Genomic DNA, 14,442 nt, shown 5'->3' on the forward strand with positions numbered 1-14,442 from the left:
GATGTCCTATGGAAATGACATAGGGTTGGGGTGGGAATCTGTGTCAAGCAATTGCCAGGTTTGCAGACTTTCTATCAGTTTCATATTCTCCACACTCTCCAAAAAGCTGGCCTTTTTCCAGAGGTTATGCTGGGCGTTGCCTCATGCCTCTGACTTTTCTTTATAATGCTGATCTCAGCTGCCAAGGAAGTGCTTGCCTACATATCTATACATTTCAAGATAACACCTAAATACTTGAATGCCAACAAGTAGTTTTCCACCTCCTCTATGATATCATAGAATTCTCTTCTAAATGTGCTTTGCTTCTTCCTCTATTCTCTCCAATGTTTTTCTCTCCAATATTCATTACATTTGATGCTGAATTCCCTTTAGCGTGGGAGGCATTTCTGCAAGAAGAGAAGGTTTATCTCTGTTCCTTGATTTTTGATCAGATTTTTGATACTGAGTTCTTGAGTTTATAAAAGCCAGATTATGCAATTTTGAATGATTTTTAACAACATGTATTTAAATGCCTTTCCCAGAACTAAATTATCTAAGGATTAATCCAGCTGCTAATACCACTTGGAACAGAATATGACAAATGCTGTATTTTCTAGTAATGCAGCTCTGTACTGCAATCAAATAGACACCCATCTGTGCTTTTTTCTTACGCATTCAGAAGTATTACTAGCATGCCCAGTTGATTGTATAAAATCTTACTTAAGGGCTCCAAATGTGAAGTCTTTAGATTGTCTATTAACGTAAATGTCCTGTTGATATATCTACATTTGTACGGTGCCAAGATTAGTTCCATACACACACCTTCATCAGAGGTCAAGCTGGTAATAAGCAGGGCTATGATAAGCTGACAGTAAGAGAGTCAGCCTTCCTAGAAGAATTTATTGAGAAAAGAGAGCCCACAGCTGCCTTAGTCAAACTGCTTTGAATTTAAAATGTGCATCAGAGAAAGCCTGTTCTACTCAGTAAAATTCAGACACTGACTGTGCAGCCTAAGCAGGCTTATGGTTTGCATTTGTTGATAATTTTGTCTGCTTTCTTGTTAATTAATACAATTTTCCTTTAGTTCTTCTCTCTGCTAATGTCATATATCTTTGTGTTCATGCAAAACCTGTTCTAACTGTTGAGAAAATTGCTATTCCCAGTACTTAACGCTAGCATCTGCTGTGAAGAGTTGCTTTTGGAAAATGAAGAATTTGTTATTTCTTGTCTGCATTCAGTATTAACTTAATTAACATAGAATATTAGGTTATTCTGCTTTTGAATTATTAATCTTTTAATATGTAGTTCAATGGCTAAGCTTGATACAAATTACTGTTTTTAAAATCAGTGAATTATAATGGACTCAACTAAGCAAATATGACTAGAAATAATTGCCTTTATTAGTTGTTTCTGCTTTTTTGTTTGTCAATATGTAACATATCCTGCAACTAAAAAATATTTGAGTGTTATCATCAATGAAATTAATGCTATGATAGTTATCTCACATAACTAGCATTTTAATTTCCAAGCTGGCATTTCCATTACTACTGGAAAGTAGTAAAACTGTCACAAAACAGTCAGTTTGGCATGACAGTTTTGTCACTACTTTTCAAAACTCATGGGTTTGATGAAGAATTTCATCAGGTTTGTCACATTTACCAATGCAGGGATATTTTATGATAACTTTAGTGAAATAATTTAATTAAATGCTTTTGTGAAAATTAAATTTCAATGAAAAATTTAGTGGAACTATACTTTTTGAAAAATTCCAGGTCTTAGAAAATAATAAAGCTCCACTGTTCTGCTCCTTTTTCTATCCAAATGTTTAGTCTCCCTTTTTCATGTGTTGTAATTTTGAGTGCTTGGTTTTATGTTATCCCTTAGATTACCGTGTTCCGCATGGGGTCTGAAGGGCAACAGGACATTGAGATGTCTATCTTAACTGCTCTCCTCAAAGGTGGGTTTTGCAAGCAATTAGGAAGGATGCACAAATTGATCCCAAGAAGACGGTCCTGTACACTGTCTGAGGTCACTCTATATGTTTAACTCTTTGATTTATTTGCTTGGATTCTAAAAAGTAACCCAAACATACTTGGTTTAAGGTTCAGATTAGGTTAAATTTAGATTGAAAGTTTTGTGTGGATTTTCTCACCTGAAAGCCTGGGATGGGAATGCTGCAACAACTATACTACACACTTTATTGCAGTTGTAGCATATATCAATAAAGTTAGAAAAAAACGTGAGAACATTAAAAGATTATCTGGATTTTTCCAGATCTCTGATTGTGTTCTTTAAACCTTAGGGCAAAATTCAGGTTCAGTTCCGTATTTATTTGGAGTTTGTTATGTTTGCTGAAACAACTATTTTCTGTTTGCAGGTATATAGTAGTTGATATGGGCTCAGTATGGGATCACTGGAGTCCCCAGAGCTAAGTAATAAAGAGAGGAATTACTATACTCATATCTACAACATCAGCATAGGAGCTGAGAGGAGGAGTCTTTTATAAGTTAAATGTCTGTCTTCAGCATCAGAATATAAAGTCAATGTGGGGGCTTTAAGGAAAAAAGGGAGAGAATCTAGCTAATCGTTTTGAAATTAGGATTATGGGGTTAAGTGGAAAATTCTATAAATTGACTTGATGAATCCACTGCTTTGTAGTAGAATTATTCTATTAGTCATATGATACGGAGTCAGGCTTGCTGTTTTCTAGTTCTTGGAGAAGTGAATTACAGAATGTTGTCCAATCTTGTTTCATCATGCATGAAATACTAAACATCTGTGTGTTCCTCTCTAGGTACCAATGCATCTGCTCCAGACCAGCTTAGCTTGGCTTTAGCCTGGAATCGTGTAGACATTGCACGCAGCCAAATCTTTGTCTTTGGACACCACTGGCCAGTAAGACAGAGTTTTCCTAGTCATATTGTTTGTTAACAATTTAAAACAAGTGATGGAATATTCACACCTTGGATTTTGTAGGCAGGAGAAACAGTGCTGAATTCTGTTTTATGCTGAACTGATGTAGGGTAGCTCATTAATTAAGAATAACCTATTTGGTTTGAAATTGCCTTATACTGCCATTTGCAAGTGTTTAGCTATAATTTAAACTCTGTGAAAGAAAGAAAAACAATTTCTTGACAAGTAAAAAAGCAACCTTATTTAAAATTCCTTGTGGGATTTGAAAGTTAAAAAAAAAAAAAAAAGCATTTACTGGAAACAATCCATGGCCTTACATACGGTTGGATGATAAGGGTCCTGGTCACCCCAGTGAACTTGTATGATGCACTAGCATTACCCAGACTTCTGACTGTTGGTGTCATTGACCTGTGCTAGCTGACAAGGCTAGTTGACAAGGTCCCTAGCTACCTATTAAAGTATGCAGCAAGGAAATTCACAGAGCTGCTTAGAAGGATTTGTGTTGCTCAATTCATTAACAGCTGTGAAAATCTCTTGTTTTGATTAATGGAGCAAAATCCTGATGACCAGAAGAAACTGTTGCAGAAAACAGGGCTCTGACAGGCAGACCTGTGCCAAATGAAGTAAGAAGCTGATCTTCGGTAAAGCTTTAGGTCCTGAAATTGGATTTTCTTTCTCAAATTATTGGGAGTTTGATGCTGCACAAGTTGAAGTCAGTGGTAAAACACTAAAGTGCCTTTGTTCATCTGTGTAATTAAAATCCTCTATTTAAGCCACTTTCATGTCTCACTCTGTTGATGCTTTTTGCCTTACTGTGTGAACCATCTGGTGTTGAATTGCTGTAAAGTGTCAGGAGGAGACTAGCCTAAAAGATGCAGTAAGAATGAAGTGCCAGAATTTATTTCGCTTTTTAATTAGTTGTCTTTTCTGAAACTGTGCAATAAAATGACACTCGAAGAAGCATTTTTCACATGCATGCTATAGATAATGATGAAATTTATTTCATTTGGAAGCCTGTATAATTAAATTCAAACAAATGTCACTGAATATGCTGTTTTATTCCTTCACTTACAGTAATGTGATGTTTCATTATTTAATTCATTAAAATGCTTATACAGAGAGGATTTAATCATCCTAAAGATGATGAAGTATTATTACTATAAAACATTTATTTGAATGGAGTTTTCCGATCTCCAGATTATTGTGGTTAGATTCAGAGGTACCACCTAGCAACTGAAGCCTGTTACCGCTTTTGCATATTTCATACTGATACTCTGCAACAATTTGTGGAAATAGTATCAGCCAACTGCAATTCAGGGTCATTTCAAATTCATGAACATTGCTTTCAGACTAGCCTGTGCTGCAAATTGGCAATTGCAATTTTGTCCAGGCTTATAAATGGATTCATGGCATCTAGGCAGAGAAGATTTTTTTAAGATTAACAAAACCACAGAAAACAAGCCTTGTTAAAGTCTTGGTTCTGTAGTTTTCTGTGCAGAGGACAGATACTTGTAATCCAGTTTACATGTTCATGGAGATTATATAACCTAGCATTAGCTTATAGATAAAATAAAGCAAATAAAGCTTCCAAATCACAGACAAGTAGTGTCAAATTATTTGCACGTGTGCCTGCCTGTCTTGAGTAGATAGGTTGGAAAGGGGAAGGACATTGCAAAGAGTGTGTCTGAAGAGGTATAACAGAAATATTATCTGCAGAATGTAAATGAACCAGTTAGTGGCTCTCCTCTCCTTTCTGTCTCTGCAGTATGGATGCTGTTTGTCATCATGCAACATTCTTGTTGAGCTCTTTCGGTACAGCTCCTTATCCTGCTTGTTTCTATTTATTTTGACAGCTATTGCTTTCACTGAGAGCAAAGAAACTGAATAGTGATGAAACTGAGAACTGAATAGTATCTCTTCCTAGTCCTCTCTGATTTTATTTTGTGAGAAATCCTCCAGAGTCTACCTATTTCACTACTTTTTCAGTGTTATTGACTACATTAGACATAACAGCTTTAAAAAAAAGTGTAAAGCTGTGGCTATGCAAAAAGGTCCTTATACTTAAGGAAATTATCATTTTTAGTTAACTGCATGTGAGAAGTGGTGACTGGGGAGCTACTTCAATAGGAATGTATTCAATGAAATAGTCACTGTATGATCAATTAGACTTCTAATACTTCTAATGTATTATTAAATACAGCCTTTAGGAAGCCTTACAGCTCCTGATGGTACAGCTACTGAAAAGGAAAAGAAATCTCCAGCAGTTCAGACAAAAGCAGCCAGAGGGAAAGGAAAAGGGAAGAAAAAGGGAGGAAAAGGAAGAGAAGAACCAGAAGAAGAAACAGATCCAAGAAAGCTTGAACTCCTGAACTGGGTGAGATGAAAGTATTTGTATTAAAACTGTTGAAGAATTCTTTTTTTTTTTCATCCTGTGGGACAAAGAGAGAAGGAAAATACACATTCTTCATTCTATAGAATGCTCACTTGCACATCCTCAAAAGATCAGCAGTAGATTCTGCAGGAATGCTGTTCTGTCTCTGAGCCAGGAATCCCTCTCATCCTGTGTGCACCACATGCAGCCATACCACAGCAGTATAAATCAGTGCTTATCTGCTGCATCTTTTTCCTGCATTTGTCAGAAGGAAATAAGAACACCAGCGAACATTTTCATCCTTCCTTGTACATGTCATTTTATCCAGTGAAGGCAGTTTAAAAATCTCCTATTCTAAAAGTGCTTAATTTTCCAGTTGCAGTAGGTTAGGTTGTTCTCTTGTCTGGATTAAAGATCACATGTCAAGAGGATTGCTGATCAAGGGGTTTTCCCCTCTCCCACTGGGTTCTAACCCCTTGGACCGTATAAAGAGAAGATCCATTAGGCTTCCTGACTGGCATTTTCCAAAGGCAAAGCTAAATTGGTGAAGGAAGAGCAAGTGCTTCTTCACAAATGATTTGAGTCTTTTGGCATTATATGTTGCCTTTTCTCTGTGAGGCAGCAGTTTGAGTGGATGACACGTATGTGAGTTATCAGGGTAAATTATGTTAACCTGTTCTGAAACATATACAGTGCATTTTTCTTAAATTTTAACTTGTTCCTATTATGCTGAGCAAGTAAATATCTTTTTCACATAATGTGTCAAGCATGGTATGCCTGGTTTAGTTAAAAATACTAAACAAAATGATTGAAAGCTACAGCTGTATTGCTAAAGGTTTCTTTCACTGCTCGCCTCTCGCCCAAGACCTTGTCAGAAAACTGCCATCTGTGTTGACTTGCACATGGGTAAAATGTCATTTTCTAAATTAATTTTCACTTACAGATTAATCAACATATTTGGGAACTTTGGAATATCCTAAGTAATGAAAATGTTTGTGGTTGTTGGCCAGCCAGCTCTTCTGTGCTCATGTAGTCTCACATTCTCCATTCTGCAATTCAGGTGAATTCCCTGGAGCAGGCTATGCTGGATGCACTGGTTCTGGATCGAGTGGATTTTGTGAAACTACTTATTGAGAATGGAGTGAACATGCAGCACTTCCTCACTATTCCTCGACTGGAAGAACTTTATAATACTGTGAGTGAGCAGAAATAATAAAATGCCATGTGATATTTTTGCTACTGTATTTAACAGGGGTGCCCTTTTTCTTCTGAGATATATTTGTTTTTCCAAAAAGCTCTGAGCCCTGACCCTATGTGGATGTTGGCTAGTAGTAAAGGGAGCCTTGCTATTACATATAGTGTCCTGTTGTTTCCTTACATATACACATTCCTAGTTAATATACCTCCAGCAGCTTTCAGAGCTATTGCAATTTGTTATGTAAATATAGTGATGTATTTAAAATGCAAATTGAGGAGACTTAAGAACTAATGTAGATAGTAAAAATTTAATACCAGCCAGTAGTGTTCATTTACTTTTTATCTCAATTATGTTTCATGTACGTATATTTTAGTATTATTGAAATAAGCTTATAGATTTGACAAAGTACTTACATGGCAACTTCTTTTCTTAGCACATTGCAGAAATCAGTATCATTTTTCCTTTTGGCCCAGCAAAGAAAAATGTTTTTCCCAAACCCATAGAACATCATGCTTTTCTCTTCAAATTCTCCCTGGCCCAACCCACAGCAAATTCATCAGGGACATACCTATTTCAAGACTGTTTTTCTTCCTATCATTTAAATGGCAGGTAGACTAGGGCAGCATTCATACAACATAAACTTCAGTCTAGTCCTCCAGTCCCTTTATGGCTTGTGCAACAAGTACAAGTTCAAACAGTACCACAAACTGTGTGACTTGGATCACCACATAAAGAATTATGAGAAAGGGATTACGCAGCTCTTGATAGAAATGTGTTTGTCCTTGTAGCCCTGTTCCTTCTTTTCACCCCTGCAGAGTGTGATGGCTGCAGAGTGTGATGGTTGCCTAGAGTTCTGCTTACAGTGCCAAATAATTAATTACATTTGTGTGTACAAAAAATCTGAAGAATTGAAGCTCTAATGGACCATGAATGATTTTTGTTTCAGAGATTGGGTCCGCCAAATACACTGCATTTGCTAGTCAGAGATGTGAAAAAGGTAAGCTTAACAGCAGCATTACATTTGCATGATTACATTAACCACGTGAGTCAACAGTAAAAGCAAGCATAGCGTGGGGGAAAGCAGATATTTTCAATTAGATGGTAGCTGTTAAGAAAGGTAAGGTTAAATTACTTCTTGTAACAAACAGTGATGTCAGGCTAAATCAAGTATGGCTATACACTGCTAGTAATTAAAAACTAAGGAGAGGAATGTTAAGCTCCTAGCAGTGTAATATATCATTTGAGATTTAGGTTGATACGGTTTCTTCTTGACAAGAAGCTCTCAATGCACCATTATAGAAGGGGAGTGGAAGGAGAGGCCTGCTAGGTTAACTGGAAGTCCCACTCACAAGCACAGAATTTGATCCCTTTTGCTTGTTTCCTTGTGTGTTTTTTAGTTACTTTTCTCCCATCAATCCTACTTTTACCTGGGATAAAATCTGCTTTGTTTCTCAGTGCTGCAAGTCCTAGATTTGTTACTCATTTCTTTCCATTACATGTAAATTCATTCATTATATGTGAATAGGGTCATTGTAAGGTTTGATGTTTGCTCTCTTTGAGGTTTTGGAGCTTTTATTCAGTAAAATTCAACTACATGAAATGAGTCTGTATTCCTTTTGGCAAGGAAAATCCCATTTATTCCCAGGAGGTTTAGATGTGGGAATTACAGAGTACTGGGTTAATGTATAATTCATATTGATCTGCTTCATAGTTTAACACTTTTCTCATTCAGTGTTTGTCTTTTTGAGTGTTACTAATGCTCTTCTGCATTCTGCTTTCTGTCTGTCTCTTTGCATTTTCATGGCTCACTCATTCAGCGGCAGTCTCGGGGATTCGGTTGGGTTAACATGGAGGTGATGTTTTTGCTTAGGATATAGTTGTTTCATCATAGCAACTGCTTAGTGATGCTGTAGAATCAGTTATTGTTGTAGGATGTAGCTTGAACAATGAAGCACAGTTTTCAGCTCATGGTTCTAGCAGAGTCAATACCACTATCTATTTTTAAGTGTAACAGTGGAAATTATAGTCTGCCTTATTCTTTGATTCTTGCCTGCACATTAATCAAAATCATGTTCTGCATTGTAGTCTTAACTCTGTAGATAATATTATGATGAAATATATAAGTTTCCATAAAATGTAAAGTATGCCTGATATTCACCATAGAATTAAGTCATGATTTTTTACTGGATTAATGATAATTGGTACAAAGTTATTTAATTTCATCAATATAACCCTTGCAAACAACTCAGGCTTGTATGGGCACTGACAAGTTATATGAATAAATCAAATGAAAATTTGTCCTCAAATATAAATACTGCCAACAACAAACCAAAAACAAACAAACAAAAAAATCTGCCCCCCCCCCTTTTCATTATGTCATTATGTGAATCAGTGAATCAGTTATCATTAATTTTATACAAATATTCAGAAACTGAATCCCTTGGCTGTAAATAATACCTGTGTGCCAATTTAAACATGACATGATACGTCTAGCCAGGCAATTTAATGTATTTTCTGTTTTCTTATCCAAAGTTCTTATTTCGGCTTTTTTTTTTTTTTTTTTTAATTTTTGATAGGGAAATCTTCCACCAGATTATCATATCAGCCTAATAGATATTGGTCTTGTACTTGAATATCTCATGGGTGGAGCTTATCGCTGCAACTATACTCGAAAAAGTTTTCGGACTCTTTATAATAACTTATTTGGACCAAAGAGGGTAAGAATAAGTTCATTCTAGATGTGGCGTCATGCTGATGGTAAAAAATAAGTAACACTCTGTTCCTTTGTCTTTGTGAAACACTACATGTTAAATTCTAAAGAAATTCTGCAAGACCAAAGTTGACACTTTGGTAGTGAAGTTATATAAAGAACCTGTAAAACATCTATATTGAAGAACAGGACCCAAAAGGTGGTAAATGCAATGATCTGGAGGTGAATTTCCTCCTATTTCAGTAATTTACAGTCCAAGCATTTCTAATTGTGGTGTTTGCATATTTACTTATTCCTACTTCAAGCTGTAGCTCTCTTATAGCTGTAAAAATAGGTCAAACCAGACCTATTATTTACTAATTATAACCAATAGTAGCCTCAGCTTGGGTAAGGCAGAGAGTTTAGTCTGAATACAGAAGAGCTATGAACCTGTTATGGTAAGTCCTGTAAAGAACTGCTCTGAACATAAATCCTATCCTACGGAAGCCACTGCAACCACAGTAAAGCATTTCATAGTCATGTATCAGTCCCAAGAATATCAAACATGGCCCTTGCTTTGTTAAAAAGTCTGTTCTAAGCAAACAGAATAATTTTCTTCATTAACTTGTTTATTTGCTTGGTTCATCTTTGAAGGTCAAGTGAAGCTTCCCAGCCTAATTACAGAAAGCCCCACACTAGGAAACTAGCCCCACAGATGGTCAGAAGGCCACTCAAAGCCAAAGTATTCTGTAGCCAATATATAGTACATATATAGTGTAGTACTATCTGATGGAACAAAATCAACCTTTTATGTAAAACGTAAGCCAGAGATTTAACAATAGAATGTAGGGGTTTATTTTTTAAGGGGAAACTGTGCGAGGTTTGAAGATCTATTATATTTTTTGCTGTTTCTTATGGCTATCTTTACCCTGTGTGTTCTTAGAAGCAGTATTTTTTTTTGAGCTTTTGTGACCATGTGGTAATTTTAATTCTCAAAGCAGTATATTGTTCAATGATCCATGTAACTCTTCCATCTGAATCAACTATTTCACTTGAGTGCAGGATGGAAAATATTTTCTAACCTATTGATTTTCTGAAAATACAATTAAGAGGGAGATTGATTAATTGTACTATTATTGGTACAAATATTTAGAATAGTAAGTTTAATAATAAATACTTTACATTTGTAAATGAAAATGTGTTTTTACTTGGTATGTTTGGTCTTTGAATTTTCCGTCCCATCTCACTAATTTTCTTTTCTATTTTTGATATTCAGCCAAAAGCTCTTAAACTACTAGGGATGGAGGTAAGTTGGATTTATTGTAAAATATTGTCTCTATCAGAGCATTTCTTGGTACAGTTCTGCTCCTGCTCTTAGCTTTTGCACTATTATTGTGGCTTAAAGTAAATTTCAACTAGACAGGGTCTTCCATTTTGCAAACAGCCAATGAAATACTTTTGAAATTTTTTTGTGGGTAGGGTCTTGATAGCTGCTTAAAGCTTTGCTCAATAGTCTTCAGGCAGTTTCTAGCAGTATTATGTAACCACACAGTCCATGTTGGAACATACTGTAGATTTAATCAGATGTGAACATCAATGATATTGAAAAAAGAATGTGATCCAGCAGTGATGCTTATGGTCAAATCCCCTTTAATCATGAAGTAACAGTTTATGTGCAAATAAGGTTTTATCATAGAGAAATATTTAACTGGAGAGTTGGTCTGACATGTTAGATGCTGTCCTCTGCTATAAAACATCCTTGCTACCACGATGGCACCATGCTTAGTAAATGATGAAGCTGATCCAGAATTTTGGGTCCAACCTCTGCCTCAATTACTTGTGTGTCTGCAGAAATTTTGAATTGATCAGAATCAAGTCTGGGATGATGCCTAAAAACTCACTCTGTTTTGGAGGTAATTGCTTTTTTTTTCCAAAAAAAAAATAAATATTAATATAGACCAGGAGAGCATTTACACAAAGAGACTAGGTACATTTCTCTATGAAGTATGCTTTTATTAGTGCTGTGATAATAGTCTAACACAGTATATGTATGTTGTTTGTGTTACATTTGATGTGAACTATACCCACACACAAAAGCCTCTATTTCCCCAAGCAGATAAGCAGCTCTCTTCTCTACAGAGAAAGTCCAGGTTATATTTAACCTCTCTGATCAGCTTCCTATTCTGTAATAGCTCAAGGCCAAAAGCTCAGCCCCTCAGAGATGCAGCCCCTTTTAATCAGTGTTGATCACACGTAGGTTGCTTAGTGCTTCTCCAAAAGCACATTTTGATTTTCCTATTTCTTTCAGTGAGAAAAGTTTTATGTGGCACAAACTGAAGTGTTCTCTCCACTTGACAGTGAGTGTAGCCCACTCCCTTCTTCCAAGAGAAAAATTAACATTTTGTTTGCTAAAGCAGTCAGTAAATTGTTGTGACTCCAAGTGTTTGGGTTTTTTCCATTTTCAGTGTTAGCAGCTCTAAAACAGGAAGTTTAGCCTCCTTAGCACTTTGTCTTCCTTATGCAGGGTTTTGTTTTCATTTGATTTTCCTAGTGTCGGGAGGACCTAATTTTTGGTCCTGCATTTGAGATTTTATGTCCTGTGCTTCAGAGATGCTCAACACTATTTTCATGTGCATGCAATTAATGACCCCTGAATTTTCCATAAGAGACAGAGGTCATCACTTCAGGATCTTAAAACTGCTGGAAAAGAAATGCATACTTAATTGTTGGGCTGAAGAGTTGCCTTTGGAAACCTGGGGTGTGAGGCTGAACCCTGAATTTGGATTTAAGTTCATGTTTTGTCAAAACAAGTGCATTATGCTGAGCTTGCTTGAACAGAAACTAATTTTGTAGAATGGTAATTGCTTTTACTTGCAATCCACTTCTGAGATTGGAATCAAGGTCTACAATGACAGTGAGCTCTGTCTCTACACCTATATGTGCAATGTTCTTCTTACAGTATTTAAACCCTAATTTTCCCAATGATGGCTTTTCTCCCTTCAGGATCCTGCTTCATTGTCAGTACTTCCCTTCAGTTACTTCCATGTTGGTTCCTGTAGTAATGGCCTATCCTCCCTATCCCTTTAAGAAATGGGATACTTATACCTTCTGTTTGCACTGCATACGTAAGAGGAGATTGCTTATTCAAAGGTGAAGTCTCCCTTTAGTAGCTTGCTGTTCTTAAGGACGCTATCTGCCTGTCTTTTCCACTTGCATGTTACCGCTCTCTCCACCTGCATGTCCGTCTGAAAACTGCTTTGATACGTGCGAGATATGCAGCACTGTTCTTCAGGAATAGATGCAGACATATCGAATGAGAAATTACAGTGGAACCTATTCAGAGTGAATTCAGGTTTGTTAAAGCTCCATTGACACTGCAGTGGAATTCATCAAATATTAATTCATTGCAAATCAACATGTGCAATTACACTTGCAGTAGAGATCTACTTACAATGCAGTGTAAAATAATGCCTTCGGTACAATAGGGTTCTACTGTACTTATCCAAGGTGGGTGATTTGTAATTAAGTATGCAAGAAGTGGTTCTCTGAATAAAATATTAAGCTGTGTGTGCTAGCCCAGTGCATGCTCCATCACATGTTCTTCATAGTTTTATTGTGATTGGCATTCATTGTAGAAGCAAAAACAAATTAGAACTTTAACTGTTAATATGTCCTCTCAATACTTGCTCTGTGCATGGTACCATTGTCAGGTAAGATGTTAAGAACGGATGGGAACATTTTTTCTTCTTTCCTTCCCAGGATGATGAGCCTCCCACCAAAGGGAAGAAGAAGAAGAAGAAGAAAAAGGAGGAAGAGATCGATATTGATGTGGATGACCCAGAAGTCAGCCGCTTTAAGTATCCCTTTCATGAACTGATGGTATGGGCCGTGCTGATGAAACGGCAAAAGATGGCACTCTTCCTTTGGCAGCGAGGCGAGGAAACCATGGCCAAGGCACTTGTGGCCTGTAAACTGTACAAGTCTATGGCCCATGAGTCTTCTGAGAGTGAACTGGTGGATGACATCTCTCAGGACCTGGACAACAACTCAAAGTTAGTAGACGCAGAGCAGACTTTATCTCTACTTGGTATAGGGGGTTGTCTGACCTGCTAAGAAGATTTTAGTAAAGTACAGCTGATTTCTAGAATGTAGCTTCACAAAATGCCATTTGGAGATGATTTATCAACAGTAACCAAGCCAAAATGTGATCTCAGGATCTGAAGGTAACACTAGCAAGCAGAAGACTTGCATTTTTTCTGACAGAACACATTCTTCAGCCCCTCTCTCTGTAAAACTAGCCAGTTTTATTTCACGAAGTTATTTTCAGAATTTACTCACATAAATTAAGAGGTATCTTATGATACATCTAAACTGGCCTTAAGATGTTGCTGATCTCAGATAGTTCTCTTTGGTCACTAAACACTGGTTTGCAACTTGTAGACTATCCCAAATGAAGCTTGAGACTCTGTTTTTTCTTCGCATTGTACATGAGTGTGGAAAAACATGACTTCCTGTGAATGGAATGAAAATCCAAATGCAAGAAAACACTGATATCTAAATCAAACTTCACTGGACTTATCTTGCATTTTCCAGAGATTTTGGCCAGCTGGCTGTTGAACTCTTGGATCAGTCCTATAAACATGATGAACAGATTGCCATGAAACTACTGACCTATGAACTGAAAAACTGGAGTAATTCTACCTGCCTGAAATTGGCTGTGGCAGCTAAACACAGGGACTTCATTGCTCACACGTGCAGCCAGATGCTCTTAACAGATATGTGGATGGGGCGACTACGCATGCGGAAAAACCCAGGCCTTAAGGTATTTCTGCAATTGTTTTCAAAGATACAGTTTGTTGCATGTAACATTACATTATGCATAATGTATATATAGAACAAATCAGCTTACTAATTATAGGTGTTTTAGTAACATACCTATTTTAAAGCTAATTTGTTTGGTTTCCAAATTCGGGATAACTAAGGAACATTACCCCATATAAATCCATAAAAGGCTTAGCATGATTGGAATCTGAGAGCAAAGTTGTGGCTTTCAGTCAGTGATGAGATCTGCATACACCTTTGGTTAAGGATTAGTTGGATACAAGCAAAGAGATCTCCACTGGGGGTCCACACAATGGAAATAGAGAGAAAATGAACCAGACATGGACATACAATTCTTACGTTGCTTAATATCGTACCAGAAGATAGAGAGTTGAGACTCAGTGTTGAAAAGAATGAAATCTGCAATTGCATTGTGTGAAACTATGTGATTTTTATTTCCCTCTTCTGTGA

At 36.7% G+C, this 14,442-nt stretch overlaps 1 protein-coding gene across 10 annotated transcripts in view; it reads left to right on the top strand.

Moving 5' to 3' along the window:
- Nucleotides 1–14,442, top strand: part of TRPM1 (transient receptor potential cation channel subfamily M member 1) — a 109,750-nt gene that overhangs the window by 73,261 nt on the left and 22,047 nt on the right. For 6 of the 10 annotated variants that reach the window (XM_026855686.1, XM_026855678.1, XM_026855680.1 and 3 more), the window contains 10 exons: nt 1,864–1,936; nt 2,774–2,874; nt 5,093–5,266; nt 6,324–6,458; nt 7,408–7,458; nt 8,279–8,314; nt 9,038–9,178; nt 10,427–10,456; nt 12,910–13,202; nt 13,744–13,972. In XM_026855686.1, the coding sequence (XP_026711487.1) occupies nt 1,864–1,936; nt 2,774–2,874; nt 5,093–5,266; nt 6,324–6,458; nt 7,408–7,458; nt 8,279–8,314; nt 9,038–9,178; nt 10,427–10,456; nt 12,910–13,202; nt 13,744–13,972 (1,263 nt within the window). The remainder of the gene's footprint in view (nt 1–1,863; nt 1,937–2,773; nt 2,875–5,092; nt 5,267–6,323; nt 6,459–7,407; nt 7,459–8,278; nt 8,315–9,037; nt 9,179–10,426; nt 10,457–12,909; nt 13,203–13,743; nt 13,973–14,442) is intronic. The other 4 variants (XM_026855681.1, XM_026855684.1, XM_026855683.1 and 1 more) reach the window with 1 other exon arrangement.

This window comes from Athene cunicularia (assembly GCF_003259725.1).
Source record: "Athene cunicularia isolate RWA chromosome 10 unlocalized genomic scaffold, athCun1 chr10_part1, whole genome shotgun sequence".
In the NCBI taxonomy this organism is placed as follows: Eukaryota; Metazoa; Chordata; class Aves; order Strigiformes; family Strigidae; genus Athene; species Athene cunicularia.